This window comes from Peromyscus eremicus, chromosome 11, assembly GCF_949786415.1.
Source record: "Peromyscus eremicus chromosome 11, PerEre_H2_v1, whole genome shotgun sequence".
NCBI classification, from domain to species: domain Eukaryota; kingdom Metazoa; phylum Chordata; class Mammalia; order Rodentia; family Cricetidae; genus Peromyscus; species Peromyscus eremicus.
Genome location: NC_081427.1, coordinates 67,789,328 through 67,806,150, shown reverse-complemented (window position 1 = coordinate 67,806,150; position 16,823 = coordinate 67,789,328). Strand labels below are relative to the sequence as shown.

General features: G+C 40.1%; 1 protein-coding gene across 1 annotated transcript in view; it reads left to right on the top strand.

The window, feature by feature from the left end:
• The window catches only part of Mef2c (myocyte enhancer factor 2C), a 124,969-nt gene that overhangs the window by 73,903 nt on the left and 34,243 nt on the right, over positions 1–16,823 (top strand). The window contains exon 4 of the mRNA XM_059276308.1: positions 10,769–10,952. Within this exon, the coding sequence (XP_059132291.1) occupies positions 10,769–10,952 (184 nt within the window). The remainder of the gene's footprint in view (positions 1–10,768; positions 10,953–16,823) is intronic.

Genomic DNA, 16,823 nt, shown 5'->3' with positions numbered 1-16,823 from the left:
AAACCTGCTTCCTGATCTTTGTTAATTTATTCCTTTCGTCTCTTTCTCGGTGTTGTTGAATTCATTCTGGCTTGCTTTTTTTTTTTCTTCCCTTTTTGAGAAATCATCAACATCAGCTATTTTTCAGATCCATCTTGAATTTGACTGACTTTAATGAGCATATTAGGTCCATATTATGTTTCCTGTTTAATATTTAGCTTTAGGTCGATCCTGGATTCAGGATGTCAGGGAGTGTTTCATGGCTGAAATATGTCAGACATCCCAGCTCAGTGCTGGTCTACACCAACCACATGATGTCTGGATTCGAGAAGAGTTGAGGTGTAAGGATGCTTGAGGACTCTAAGCTGCTGGCCTGTCCTAAGCAAGTCTGGATCATCGTATTGCCTCTGGAATCACTCACATTTGCAAATTCTTCCCCAGGTTAAGGTGCTTCCACAATAAAACTAATCCCAGAGCCTAGAAGAGTAGAGGACTGCAGAACAGCTTCTAACACTTCAGGGGAAGCAAAGACCGCAGAGTGTAGATGCATGCCCATTGTGCATGTGTACAAGAGTGTAGAGACATGCCCATCATGCGTGTGTACAAGAGTGTAGAGACATGCCCATTGTGTATGTGTACAAGAGTGTAGAGACATGCCCATTGTGCATGTGTACAAGAGTGTAGACACATGCCCATTGTTCGTGTGTACAAGAGTGTAGACACATGCCCATTGTGCATGTGTAAAAGAGTGTGGAGACATGCCCACTGTGCATGTGTACAAGAGTGTAGAGACATGCCCACTGTGCATGTGTACAAGATTGTACAGACATGCTCATTGTGCATGTGTACAAGAGTGTAGAGACATGCCCATTGTGCGTGTGTACAAGAGTGTAGACACATGCCCAATTGTGCATGTGTACAAGAGTGTAGAGACATGCCCACTGTGCATGTGTACAACAGTGTAGAGACATGCCCACTGTGCATGTGTACAAGAGTATAGATGCATGCCCATTGTGCATGTGTACAAGAGTGTAGAGACATGCCCATTGTGCATGTGTACAAGAGTGTAGAGACATGCCCACTGTGCATGTGTACAAGAGTGTAGAGACATGCCCATTGTGCATGTGTACATTCCCATATCCACAAACCTTCCCCCATGCTCTTCCTGTAGTGTTTCCATTTTGCTTTTTCTATAATTTATATTCTGCTTAAAATACCTCTCCCTGTCTCCCTTTCCTACGATGAATTGCGTTCTCTCTTTCCTTCTGCCTTACAGAGATTACCTACCCATAACTTTCTTCCATAATCATTGTAGAGTCATCACCTATCCTGAGGTTTAAATTTAAATCAACCCACTAATTTTTAAGCAGTGGGATAAAGGATAAAACTCCCAAGTTACAAGGAACTTCAAATTATGAATTATGAAAAGTTCTGTATTGTTTTCTAACTTTAAAACTATAAATTTGTAATGGTTACTTAAAAATAATAAGACTCTGAGTTTTAAAGATAATATGAAGTAGTAAATAAAATAGTAAAAACATGGAAATTTCCGTAAAGAAACCACTGCACTGAGGCTGTTCTTCTTCCCCCTGACACTTGGATGTTCTTCTGCTAGGTTTATGTATCCATTTAAGCCTGTCATTTATGTTCCACACATCTATTAATCCCTTGCCGTGTCCCAGGTCCCATGCTACATCCTGGGGATACAGAATGACAAGTAAGCAGCCCTGTGCTATAAGAAGCTCCCAAGAGTAGCAAGAAAACATGCAACCATTTGAACCTATAGTCAGAAAACCAGTTCACATCTGGAGCACCAGAGGCAACACCCAAGACAGAGAAGCAGTTGGCAAGTGTACATTAAGTGGTCTAGATCCCAGTCTTTTTCTGCCTCACAGCCCAGACAGCTTTGGCCCAGTTGGGAAACCTCAGCAAATTTTAACACTGAAGAGGAAATGTGTGTCCCTTTCATGTCTAGAGCATTTGCTGAGTTGAGCACCTAAAGTATGTCAGACTGTTGTGTGCAGAATTCCAAGGAAAATACAGGAACAGCTTTGTTAAGAGCCTCTTGAATGCACCCAAGGAGGCAAACACGTAAATGGTAAATAATGGGGGACCAAGGCTGCAACAGAAACTGTGTTCAATGAAGTCCCTGCATGGATGGCAGAGAAATTGCTTTGACTGTGTGATGCAGGAGGTTCAAAGCTGACATGATGGCATGTCAGCTGCACTTTGGCTTACTTCTAGAGCCCAGCTGGAGCCCTGCCACTGCTTATGTGTGCACCATGACTCCTTCCCCACCTTCTGGGAGGCAGGAGGAGAGCCAGATGACCTTTGGGGTCATCCGCACTGCAGTCCTAATCATTTTAGGAGTTGTCATATCTGAATGCTTACAAGAAATAGTCTGTGACCATTAGAAAACATGATGATATTTGATACGTTAAAAGCCATTCAAATCTTTAATTGATCTCCTCGGTGTTACTGAAAAAATAATTTACTGGAGAAAAAAAAACCTTCAACTCCAATATTTTTTAAGCTTGAATTTTATTTATTTTTTTAATTATATGTGTTTGGAGACAGGAGATACATGCGTTTGAGTGTGGGTTCCAGCAGAGGCCACTGGCATCAGATCCTGAGGATCTGGAGTTAAAGGTGGTTGTGAGCCACCCAGTGTGGTGCTGAGAACCAAACCCAGGCTCTGTGGAAGAGCAGTACACACTCCTGCCTGCTGAGCCCTCTCTCTAATCCTTCTAATACTATCTTTTAAGGAAAGTTTGGTTCTTTGATCTCTCTAAGTTCAGCTCCCGGAGAGCCAACTTCCTCTGTATCCACCCCCTCCACCCAGACCCAGAAATAATACCTATAGACATAATCAAAAATAAAATCCACAAGGGTCTCCATTGGTATAAAAATAAGCTGCTTTTTATTGTTTCTCTTTATTTTTGAGATTATAATTCATCATTTCCCTCTTTCCTTTTCTCCTTCCAAACCCCTCCTTGCTCTCTTTCAAATTCGTGGCCTCTTACATATGTATATAAATATATACGTCTAACTAACTCGCTCAGTCCATATGTTACTTGTGTGTATGTTTTCAGGGCTGACCATTTGGTATTGGATAACCAATCGATGTGCTCTTCCCCACAGAAGACTGTTTCTCCCACTCACAGTGTTCTTTAGTTGTCTGTACTTCTTGTGTAAGGTTGTGTCCTCCTAGGCATTTACCCATCCACTCTGATATGTCTATGCTGTTGTCCTTGTTCGGCTCATGTTTAGGCAGTCATGTTGGTCAGACTTTGCAAGTGCAGCTTCTGATATTTCTAGAAGTCACAATCTCATAGCAAACTCCTTGACCTCTGACTTTTATAATCTTTCCTTCTCCTCTTCTCAAATGTTCCCTGAGTCTTATATGGAGATGTTTTGTAAATTATCCAGTGGGACTGAGCCCCACAACTCGGCATTTTGATTAAGAGAAGCATCTTTAATGAAGAGTTGTAGCTATACTTACCTGTAGGTATAAAGTAAGAAATTATGCTGCTCTAGCAAAGTCTTGTTAGTAGATTGTTTACCAAGTCCATGACTGCACTAGTCCACTAGCTCCTGGAACCTGGCTAGGTTTCTACTACTAGGAATGACTTCCCTCCTGTTGAATAGACCTTAAGAGACAGCTGTTGGTTACCACAAATTGTTGCATAAATCCTAATTGGTCTTGTAATAAAAACCCGGAGCCAGATATCAGGGTGAAAGCTGAAAGATCAGAGAAGCAGAGCAAGCCATAGCTACCACCTCTTAACCTCACCAACTCCTCAGCCTGAAAGAGCGTGAATTCTTGTCTCCTTCCACCTTATATTCCTTTCTCTGCCCAGTCACATCACTTCCTGCTTCAACCTTGCTAGTCCTAGGATTGAAGGCGTGTGATCCCAAGTGCTGGAATTAAAGGTGTGTGCCACCACTGCTTGGCTTCTGTGGCTAACTCTGTGGCTGGCACTGTCCTCAGATCTTCAGACAAATTTATTTCTTAGATTACAAACAGTATATCACCACAACAAGCACGTAAGTGCCATTTGTTGCACTTTTATGCATATCTTGGAATGGTGGTCACTGTCATGGGTCGTGGGTGTTGTGGATATCTAGGACTATTAATGCTTCCTCCGTTGGCAGCTCGCGCAGTATTTTCTGAAACCACAGAAGTTAAACCACAGGCTTCCAGGTTAGATCTACCTTGAATTACCCGAAACCTTTGTCCTAACTGTGTGGTATCTTTAGTAATAGAGGCTTACTTTCAACCTATGGGAGGCAACCATGGGCCATATCAATAGTCTATAATGGACTACCTTGACCAACCATATGAAAGGAAGTTTCTCATGCATGATACTGGGGGTTTTGTTAGTCTATGGTTCTTTTTTTTTTTTCCCCCCCCAAGACAGGGTTTCTCTGTGTAGTTTTAGTGCCTTTCCTGGATCTTGCTCTGTAGACCAGGCTGGCCTCGAACTCACAGAGATCCACCTGGCTCTGCCTCCCGAGTGCTGGGATTAAAGCTGTGCACCACCACTGCCCAGCTAGTCTATGATTCTTATGAAGACCATTGTCAGCCCAAGTGGCATAACTTCCTTTGAGATTGTGTGTGTGTGTGTGTGTGTGTGTGTGTGTGTGTGTGTAAAAATAACCAAAGAAAAAAGCTATCACTTTGAGAGGGGTACATGGGAAGAGTTGGGGGGAGGGTACCTGAGAAGCAGGGGGAAGGAGAAAGGGGGAAAGTGTAATTCTGTTTTAATTAAAAATTTACTTAAAAATTAAAATAACAGAAAAAATAAAATCTTAAACAAAAAACACTGAAATTTATAGTTCCTTACACACACACACACACACACACACACACACACACACACACACATCTTTTACCAGTAGAAGAAAAGATATGCTTAGAATTAACCTTAATCTAGAGGTAAACAGTATGATAGTTTTATATTTTCAACTTTTTCAAATTTTCACCACAAATAGATAATTTGTTTTGAGTTAATTTTTTCATCCATATGATTCACTCATCTAATTAAGACTAAAGTGCTGATTGTACTAAATTCACAGTATATTGACATGTCTTTTTCATTTCTGGAATTAGAACAAAAGAATTCGTGGTATATGTAAATTTGGTACAGACAATGCTTACAGTTTTGATTATTAAAACTTATAGAGAAATTTCTTGGCACTTCATCTTCCCCTGCCCAAGAGCTCTGTTAGAAATCAAAATGGAGCTCTGTTTACCTCCATTTAGAGCTTTTTACTTGGAATGTATAGACCTAATTACAGATTTCCAGGCGCGTCTTAGGGTGGCCACTCCCAGATGGCGAAGTGTCCTGAGCTGATGTTGGGGGTCCACGCACACAGCATCCATTTCATTCACCCTGCTATACCTACATGACTTCCTCTGCTCAAGTCCACTGAGCTTGTCCTCATCAGCTGCTGAGGTCAGGCCCAGAAGATTTGAAATCAGAAGAAAGAAAACCGCCTCTCCTAAGTCGATGGCCTTTCTTCCTCGGTTTTGGTGTGAACGCAGCATCCATGCAACTAGCAGTAATAATTCCTGCATATGTTCTTGACACATGAACACCCTAAAGTCAGGGAAGCGCCCATTATGTAAGAAAGCATGATTATTTGGATTTTAACAAAGGTTAATGAGAGTAATTTGGGGGTTTTCACAAAAGGGTTTTAAATTTCAGCTGTATAGTTAGGTGCAGATAAAAAATTAGAAGACAATGAAAACATACATTATTTAGAACTGAAACTATAGACAGAGAGAAATTGGCTGGTTTGAGCTTTTAATGTGAGATGGTAGTTTTTTAAAAAATGTTGAATTTTACTTAAATCGCCTTAACATGAGATATATAGTTTCATAGAATTGAAAAGGACCAATAATTTAGGTACCTCTTTTGTACTAAGAAGAGATGATTTTTAAAAGAAAACTAAGAATTAAAACAATACATAGCTAAAAAGGAAAAGTCAGTTTAAATCATTGCATAGGAAAGAGACTGTCTAGTTGATAACATAATGCATAAGACAAGAAATAAGGCTCCATGTGGTATTCTTTTTCATTTATATTCCTTTCAGTAATGAAATGGAATCTGTTACCCTACATCTCTTTCATTAGAATTGTTGAAGCACCTGCCATCTATCATCATCGGTTTATACATATTTCAGGTTTTCCTGGTGAACAAATGTAATAATGCAGGTCCATATGTCCACATGTCTGGGAGTAGAGATGCCACATGATTGTTGAATTACCTGCCTGGACTTCTCCCATTTATTGTTTGGGGTATGTCACCTTCTGTCAGTCTAATTACTTCTCTGGGAGCGGCTGCTCTCTGCTCACTGTGTGACAATCACTACTTTGTGAATATACCCCAGAAGCCTCTGCAGTCAATTGATCTAGTCCTAAAGTGTCACTCTTCAGCAAGCTAGCTTCAGGATACAGGCTCACTGAAGATTTGCAGAGTTCTCTGGGGGTGGAGTCTCTTTAGATGTAGTGAGAAGTTGGTGGTTTCAGTAGACACCTTTCCTTCTCTTGGAATGCAGGAAAAGATTGCTTCAAAATACCATCTGAGGGACACCATCCATGCATCCCATCTGTAGGACTCCTATTTCTATTAAAAAATGGCTGTCGGAGTGCCAACATTACCTATCCAGACACACTTATGAAAAGATCAGAGACGCTCTCAAGGCCAACAGCAGAGAGTTTGATTTTGCTAGAAAAGTCCTAAAGGAATACACTTCGAATCCATTTAGTAAGCCCTTTAGTTCATATTGACTATTCATTACTGTGAATAGACAGACTTGGCTGAGGCTAACAGTAGTTCCTTTGTCATCATCAAACAGCTGTAGATTTTAATATAATAAAGATAAAACTGTTCCTCTGGTTCTGCATTCACACTATGGTATTCAAGTTTGTGCCACCACTTCCATTTTCCAAGCTTTATAATTCCACCATAATCATTTGTTCTTGGCAGAAATATGTTATGCAAGCACTCAGCTGAGGATAATATTTTTGAACAATTTTTCCAGTGTTCTGGTTATGTGATTATGGGCATTCAGAGCTCGATATTAATTTACTCTCAGATTTTGTGTTTCCAGGTCCCAAAAAGCTCTTTTTTTAAAATAACACAATTTAGCTTAAATCATTGCTTCCATACCAGTCGTATTTATTACAAGATAATGTCATCAGACACAAGAAGAATTTATTTGGAGAAAATCGGCTGCTGATTTTCCCCAGCTCATTACATTTCCATTCCACCAGCTTTGTTTGCTTTTAATTATTCACATCAAGCTTCAGGTACAAAGTGACTAGTGATTTTTTGGTTTCTTTTTTTTTTTTTTTTTTTTTTTTTTTTTTGGTTTTTCGAGACAGGGTTTCTCTGTGTAGCTTTGCGCCTTTCCTGGGACTCACTTGGTAGCCCAGGCTGGCCTCGAACTCACAGAGATCCGCCTGGCTCTGCCTCCCGAGTGCTGGGATTAAAGGCGTGCGCCACCACCGCCCGGCGATTTTTTGGTTTCTTAATCCACAAATGAAGTGTTTTGTTGACCAACAAACCTCTCAACTCTTCACTGAAATTTGGTATAAAAGGACTAGAGCATTGCTTACTTGGTAGAGTGAGTATTTACCTCCCAGGGACAAAACTCTGTGTTTGATCCACAGCATAGTACAAACCAAAAGTGATAATTCATGTCTGTAATCCAGCACTTGGAAGGTAAAGGCAGAAGAATCAGAAATTCAAGGTCATTTCAACTATATAGCAAATTCAGTGTCAGCCTGGACTACATGAAATCCTGTCTCAAAAAGAAATTCATGTCTAGGAAGTACTGGTATTTATTCATATTTTCATCCTTAAATTTTTCCCCAAACCTAATTCTTTAAATTTTCAACTTAATTTATACTATTGTTGAGTTGACTGCTGCAGTTGAATTTGAGTCAAAGAGATCAAATCTGTGTTCCTCATTTCTTAAAAGCAAAAACTTCAACAGGGAAATATCAGCCACTCCTCTTTGTCCCCAAGCAGTGACTAAAACTCCAGCTGCCATGGTTAGCAGTACCGGTTGGAGGGAGATCTCTCATACGGTTTCCTAACTTCGTGAAACACTTTTGAGACAGAATGAGTTAACATTTGTAGAGGTATTTCGATGAAATATAAGCAGTATTTGAATTTTCATAAGCCACAGTATCTACCCACCCAAAAGCTTTGGGAGAATATTTAGCACACATGTAGGTGCCAGATGGATTGTAATGACAGTTGATGGGCCTCTTCTAACCCTTGCGTTCTGTTGTCAGAAATCTACATATCAAAACAACGGTACTTTTTACAATAAGATTTATTGGGTAAAACACACATTGAAAAAATCCACTGTCTAGTAAGACTCTAAATTAACATCGTGTGAGGCTTTAAGCTAAAGGTTTTTATAAGAATATCTTAATGTGCCTGATAGAAATATAAATATGTAACTTTTGAAAGCTACTAGATATTTTCTTGAGCTTACCCACATTTCTCTATTATAAGTGAATTATTTTTTAAAACCATGTGTGCAAGTTGTTATGTGTGTTCTGTGTGTTTTGTGTGTTTGATGTCAAATGCTTGTTAGTATGTGAAGGTGTGCATGTGAATGTGGATGCATGTGTGTGCATGAGTGTGTCAAGGCCATAGATGGATATCAGATATCCTTTCTAGACCATGCCCCACCTTTAATTTTTGAGGAAGGAAGGGTCTCTCACTGAGGCTGAAGCTTACTTATTCAGATAGACTAGCTGGCCAGTTAACTCCAAGGATCTGCCTTCTCCACCCTTCTGCCCCAGGGTGAGGAGTTGTGGGCTCGGCTCTTTATATTGGTCTGGGTTAGAAGAACTATATCCTCATGCTTATGTGGTAATGAGACATTTCTCCAGCCCTGTAAGTGAATTCTTAACACACACACACACACACACACACACACACACACACACACACACACACACATACACACCGAGGTACACACAGGCACACACATTATGGACTGTAATGCAAGACACTCGGTTTCCCTAAAAGCTCAAGAATCTGTAGAGGCCAAAGCAAAATCACATGCTAATAGCACAAGCAGAACATTTGTATGGTTGAGATAATACTAACAAAAGAGTTTGAAATGTAAGAAGTTAGTAAATGCAATTATCATTCTAGAGTTTTGTGATGTCCTTTCTAGTGTGATTGTGGGAATTCTTGATGGGTACTGGTTCTAGACCCAAATCTAGGGTTGTATAGACTCATGAGAGGGGACAGGTGTCCCCACCAATTGAAAATTCCCCCAAGATTACAAATATATATCTTACCATCTTGTGTCAAAATATTCATTTTAATATTCAAACATCTTATCACATAATAAACTGCAACCATATGTTTGTTATATTATACCACTATAACATTAATAAATATTTACAAAGCTGCATTATATCCTAGCTGTATGAGAAATGATAGCTCTCAGTTTGATTTTAAGTACAAGCCTTCAATGCCTCAGAAAGTAATTTGAAGTAACATTATGTTTGTTGCACACTGATAAGAATCAAAGCTGGACATTTCCTTGGAAATGACATCATTTTGTTTTCCTCAAATGCATGAATTAAGGATGGAGTGTTATCTCAGCTTTCAGGCCCTTGACTGGGTGCTTCAGTTGTGGCTTTATTTGTATCCGAGTTGTGTATTTAACACGGATCAGCACTACAGAACTTCCCATTAGTGAGAGACAGGTAGCTGTGCATCTCTTTGTAACCAACCCTGATAATACCAGGAAAAATAGTGTGTGAGACTCTTAATTATTAGCATGACAAGTTGTATGATTAATCAAAATGTTTATGATCTTCTAAACCACAACATTATTTCTGTCCACTGGACTGTACATAGTTTCGTGGAAAACCATGTTTTTTTACAAAGAATAAAATTCAGGACTCCTGACTCATACTTTTCCACTGTTTTATTAGTATTTATTCCTTAGTGACAGCTCAAACTCGAGCCGACTACATCAGGAGACAGGAAGCTGGCGCTAAGCCGCTGACTTCACTCCCACGTGTCAGAAGAGTCTCAGGCTCATCCCTATTTGGCTGAAACCAGGCGTCTCTGCTGTTGGATAACCACTGACTTGGTTGACTGTGTACAGTGCCGTCTTCCTTACTCAGCTCAGGATAATGAAGCCCTGAGCTCAGCCATCCCAGTGTTGCCTCTAGCTCCTGTTTAGGAAGATAATTTCTCAATACTGGAAATTTCAGTACAGAATCTCACACTTGCACAGAACTCTAACAAGCAAAAATAATTCTTCCAAATGAGCTTTCTTCCTCGTAAGTGTTTGGTGATTAGCTGGCTTCTCTGATGCCCCTTTGCCGACAAGTGCCAGGAGTGGAATGGAACAATAACGCCAGCCACTATGCTAAACCCAGAGATAATGTTTGCAACATTTCTGCTTTTTTCATCTCAAATTCTGAATTCATTGTGTAACATCCTGACTGCTTATATTTCTGTGGGAAAAGAGTATTGTATTGCATTGCACTTCGCACATTGTGTTGGGTTGTAATTGTTTTTCATTATATATTTCTGTCTGAATTCCCTATCAAGAGATTTCATCTTTGTTCATTGACTGAATTTAGCTGCAAACAAGAGAGTTCCTTGTTCCTTTTTTAAACTATTGATGAGCACTCTGTTGAAATGGCTGAGTCTCGCCTTGTGATTTCTTTTCGTAATCTGAAATGCTGGACAGCTTGACTTTCTGTGACACCCCTAAATGTCTCTTGCAGCCTTTGTCTGGGTTTGAACTTTCCACATTATGTATTTCAGACATTGAGAAAGAAGGGCCTTAATGGCTGTGACAGCCCAGATCCCGATGCGGACGATTCAGTAGGTCACAGCCCTGAGTCTGAGGACAAGTACAGAAAAATTAACGAAGATATTGATCTAATGATCAGCAGGCAAAGATTGTGTGTAAGTACTCAAAACACCCTTCATTTTTTTTTTACTCTTGATATTTCTCTGAACCTGGCAGGCATTGAACAAGAAAGGAAACAAAGGCTGTGAAAGCCCTGATCCTGACTCCTCTTATGCACTCACCCCACGCACTGAAGAAAAATACAAAAAAATTAATGAAGAATTTGATAATATGATCAAGAGTCATAAAATTCCTGTAAGTACCGAAGGTAGATGGCTGATCTGCTGGTAACTGCTACAGTAACATACCTTAACCCTCTCGGTGATGGCTTGCTCTAAGAAGCATTGCAAAGTCAGACAGATAAAATGGCCATCTCATCCCACGGGTAGTGCATTTAGAAAGCAACCCCTATGGGATACTGAAATTACATAATCTCAAAGAGTTGCCATGGAGAAGTTCATTCTGAGGTAGAAGAGCTCACAGGAGAAAAAAATCTACGTGACATGCCCCGAATGTACACAGCCTTTGCGCCAGGAAGTTCTCCCACAGATCATAGTACAGTAAAACCACACGAGAATGGCTTTCTGCACAAGGTTTCTATGCAGAGACCAGAGACGTGAGTGGAACTATCCTTCCCTCGTGTCCACTGACAGTCATGACCTAAGCAAAGGCTGGTTTCTGAATGACACATCAGCCCCTCCCCGTACACATGAAACTCAACAACATCACGGAAGGGCTAAAGCTAACGCGCCGCAGGGAACAGACTGCATGAAACCTAACGGTAAGACTCCAACGTCTGTGTGATTTCAGAGCTTTTATCAGAATGTTATCTGCTTTGCCTACACCAACATGTTCCATGCTTTAACTTTTGCCTAAATTTTGTCTTAACCGATTCAGAAATTTTCTAACAATCAATGCCTTGCCAGATAGTTAAGACAAATAACTGTGCATGTATTATTTTGTTTGTTCAGATGTATAGGACCAAATGGCTACCTTATTGTTGGATTTGGTCATCCATCAAGCATTGTTAATTCTGTAGCATAACAGAATTACACTCAAGGCTCACATGCTATGAATAATATTAGTACCTGAATCTAATTTGTACACAAGCTTCTCAGTAAATAAATAATTTTCTTTTCAGAAAAGTACATTCCTGATAAGTTAGCAAAGCAGCTCAAACCTGAGTATTAAAAATAGATCTGCAGTGAAAATGGGCTTTGTTTATTATACATGTAGATATTTGAGGTGAAAAAGCTGTAAACCGTATCCACACTGCACTCACAAAGTAAATTGATGCATTACCACAGACAGCACACACTCAGCCTTTACAGGTTGAAATGAACCCTTTAATGTTTATTTGCCAAATTGTGCTTATTAGAAACTCTGTCTTCATGGCTGCTTACTTTTTCTTTTTGCTAAATGAAATAGTATCAGCAGTACAGCTTTTTTTTTTAAGTTTCATATTTTAAATCTTTTTTGAGATTATAATATAATTACATTGTTTCTCCTTTCCCTTTCCTTCCCCAAAACCTTCCCATGTACCCTCCTAGTCTCAAAGGTCTTGTTACCTTCCAGTGTTCCACACATGTTCACAGTGTTTTACTTATCAAAGGAATCCGTATATGCTTGCTAACTGTATGCAAAATCCTTGAATGATAAAATGTCCATCAAAATGTATTTTAAAGAGAAATAAACAGCTCCTTTGCTTCAACCTCTAGTTCTTAGAGCTTGAGTTTCTCTTGCTAGCTACAGAAAAGCCTGTTGAAAGCGATACGTACAAAGGTTTAAATGTAAGCCTGTGAGGTAATGCCTCAGTCAAAGGAATACTCTGCCCAGATCAGAAAAAGACAAATACCCCCCAGATTGCTGGTCATTTTCAGCAAAGATGAGCCTGAATGTGGAGAAAATTTGAACCCCCAAAGTTTCAGAGGGTATTTATGGATCAGTTGCCCCACATTTTGAAGGAAAAGATGTGATAGTCACCTAGATTCCCCAAGATATTTCACCCTGTCTTGTGAAAAGTCCAAAATCAAGACACAAGATTTTCTAAGAGGTACAAGGATGTGTTGCAGGAGGTGAAAAGCATGTGAGAGCCTTTGGGCAGAACACCGAAGAGGAGCCACGGGTCCTCTGGCTGTGCCACAGAATCTTCGTGTCTTACTGAGTGTCTCAGTGTCCGCAGTGAGAAGCCCAGCTTTCACACATTGCTCTCAGTTGCTGGAAGTCCATTTTGTTGAACATTTCCACAGCTGCTAAAACATTTATGGCAAGGCAAGGACACTCTGCCCTTTGTGTGCAGAGAGTGTCTTGAACTCTTTAAAAACATTACAAGACTGTTTTTCTATTTCAAAGAACCAGTGTGAAGCATTTCCTTTTTAAAATAGAAAATTTAATAGTGAAGTCACCTGTTGGAGTAATATAATTTATGCCCATATTCCTCAATTACATGAAATAATTCATGGGTGATTTGGAATCTTGTCGACCAGCGTTTCCTCCTGCTGGGTTTGCTGCAGTTCATGCTGGGAATCATGGCAAGCAAAAACAGCTCCATTAGAGGAACCAGGGATTAGCAAAAGGGTTGCATGGATAACAGTAGCAGCAAAATTGCTTTAGAGGAAATGAGAAGAGAGAAAATGGAAAGAAATATCCATATTTCCTTCAGAATGGTAGACTGTGAAGAGACAGACATGATGTTGTACCTAGAATCAGCAATAGAATTTGTGTGAAAATCAGTTGAAATGATTTATATACAAAGTAAGAATGCTTGGGAAAAAGGAAAAGATTGAATACATAGGTCTGGTGGGGACAAGTTGGTAAAGCTCCAGAAAGAGGAGGTGGGTGGAAACTAACAGAGATGATGACGTCATAGCAGGGTGAGAAGCACCCAGGGTATTGAAGGTGCGAAGTGAACAGAGTGAAGTTATGCTGGGTGACCACGCAATCACCCATACTTAATTGTGTGAGTATTGAATACAGGGAAAGCGAGGACAGATGCTCAGTGATGAATCACTGTACCCTGAGGAGACACAGGGAGTGAACAGGTGTGTGCTATAACTACCAGGAAGCGAGGGAGAAACTGGGGTATTGGCGGTCAGGGGTCACTGGTTATTAGACTTGTACAATGTTGTTTTCTCTACTAGGAACTCTGGAGCTTAGTCATAATAGTTTGATTAGTGGAAAAATAACAACAAAACAGAGGATTCGGTTCAGTTGTTCACATGAACAAAGGAAGGCCCATTAACTGAAATAAATATTTCATCAAAGATGCATTATTTGATTTTTATTGGAATTTTCTGGGTGAAAAGTTTGAGGAGATAGGAGTTCAGATGCCCTCCTGACTAAGAATTCATACCTCAAGAACCGTGACCACTGTTCAGAGACAGTGGCCTCAAGCTTCCCAGCCATCATTTCTGCATCACTTAAGACAAGGACCACCTGCATACTGTCACAGAGATGGGCTTGGTTATGTGCCCTGCTGCTGTGTTGTGGGGCTATAAGTCTCTAAGTCCTTCACATGCTTAAAGCAATGGCTCATCTCCCTGTTCTTTGAGTCCTAAGTTAGATAGTCAGGCCTACTCACAGCACTTTGATCCCTCCAAACTCTACTTTCCAGAATTGAGTGTTCTAAGCATTTCGATACTACCATGATGGAACTACCTTTGGGGGAACTTCTGTTTTTGAGCCCAAATGTTTTAATATAAATCTTTTAAAGGTTCCTAATTTTGAAAAGTCAAGAAGGAAAAGAGTAAGGTAAATTTCTTCAAAACCTATGAGTTACTCTCCAAGTATTCAGAAACGCTCAGTGTCTTTATCTGTACAACCATCTCTCCCCACGGATTAGGAAATTGGGGTCAGGAGTATTAAATGGCTTCCTGGGTCAGTGGCACTCGTGACACAAGTGGGGCTGCAGCTGAGATTTCTTGGGAAAAGGTTACTCTCGATTTGCTAAGACAGCATATCAATGTGGTCATTTTAAGCTTGTGATCTACTTTCAAATCCCTGGAGAGAGTTCCTGACATGGCTGGAAGGAGGGAAAGAAACCACAGAGTACACCAGTGATGTTGGTGTATATTGTGAGTTCAAAACCGTTTAGCTATGCTCTGGTATTGGAATATATCTGACTACCAGTCAGCCAATCGCAAATGAGTTTTACAATGATCCTCTTCAAGTTGTTATGGTCCAATATGCTAGAAACTCAGTAATTCTTTAGGGTAATGCTTAGAAGAAAAAAGGAGTTTAATGACTTTCACTGAACTGGTTAGTAGGATACCTCAGAATTCATTGCATAATTATTAATTACCTCCAGTAATGTGAATGTGCCTATAATCTCTTAGGGAAAGAGAAATGAATGTGGCCCTCTAGTGAGACAAAGTCAATATTCTATTCAATATGAGGAGAGACTGAGCTCTGTAGCGATTCTTAGGGACCCCATGGAAGTGGAATATTTATAAGTAGGAACAATGAGTACATATTAAAACATTTAGAATCAAGAACAGTTTTAAAGTATGGACTTTTGAGTAAATATGGAAGAAGAGAGTCTTTAAAATTTTTGTTTCCCAAGGCCTTAGTTGTATTAGTTTGTTAATCATGTGGCACACTGGTGGGGACTTGAGCAGAGGGATGCTGTTGTCTAATGTGTACTTTAAAGGATCAGAATCCTGATTGCTGTGTGTTGAAAGTAAAAAGCAGAAAGACGAGGCCCAGAGGGGGTTGATCTATTAGGACGCAACTTGAGGAGTCACCATGATGGTGCTGGGAATGAGGGGGTTCACATGGCCACCCAGAATTCCAAAATGTCCCCACTGCAAATCTGTAGAGCTGATATCGTGATCTAATGCCACAGCCAGCCACAAGTGCCAAACTCAAGAGTATAGCTGAAAAGAGACTGTTAAAAGAACTACGCATGTAGACGGGGTTAAAGGGAACATGGGAGAGTAGTAAAGTACGTTAGGACTTGGAGCCTAGAAGCTGCTGTTATCCGCAGGCCTAATGACATAAGAGGAGAAGAAATCACTAGAGCGGGGTGCAACAAGAGAGCCACTCAAAGGTGTGTCATGCTGTGGACTTCCGGAAGCAGCCCCACAATACAGCTGTGGTCTAGTAAGGAGAATCCTGCTGCAAGGCAGGCCCTGATCTCTCTACTCCACTCTGTGCTGGGGCTGCCACTGTGGAATGCACCCGTGGCCAGAAAACCTGACTGATGTATCTGGAACCCAGGGCAGAGAGAAAGAGATTTGATGGCTGAGGCTGCTTAGCACTTACCATACTGTTTCCACAGGCAACTTCTATTCTCATTTGGCATGTCATGAAAGGGATGTGTTTACCACTCTACAGACATTTACCTTACAGCGGACATTAATATTCTTTCTTGTTTAACAAGACTTCGGATATTTGGGCATATATCCATGCTTTGATATATTACCATGCATTTATATTCCACTCTCGCAGAGTTTATCCAAAAATCATTTTTCTGTTAGCTTGTGTACAACCCATAAATGGCCTAAAAGACAGATGTATTACCATGTCACTTTGAGCATTTTTATTTCCCTTAGAAACAGTGAAAAATCAGTCATTTTGAAGAAAGTTGTAATATGTTTGCTTTTATCAGTATTAGTATTTCTATAACATGGAAGAAAATAAAAACATTAAGTGAAGACTATGAGAGAGCATAAACATAAACAGAGACACAATATAGGTATCAACAACATAAACATAGAATTACTGCAGACACACAGTACGATGCAGGCCAGCCAATCAACCAGTCACAGATAGTTGATGTTAACTCCAAAGGGGAAAAAAAAAACCTAGTAAAACTCAAAGCAATAATAGCAAACCAGCTGAGCCAGGAATAAACATGCATGCAAACTTGGACAACTTCTTATTGAAAACCTCAGAGGGCTTATATGTATCTTTTGTGTGGATACACA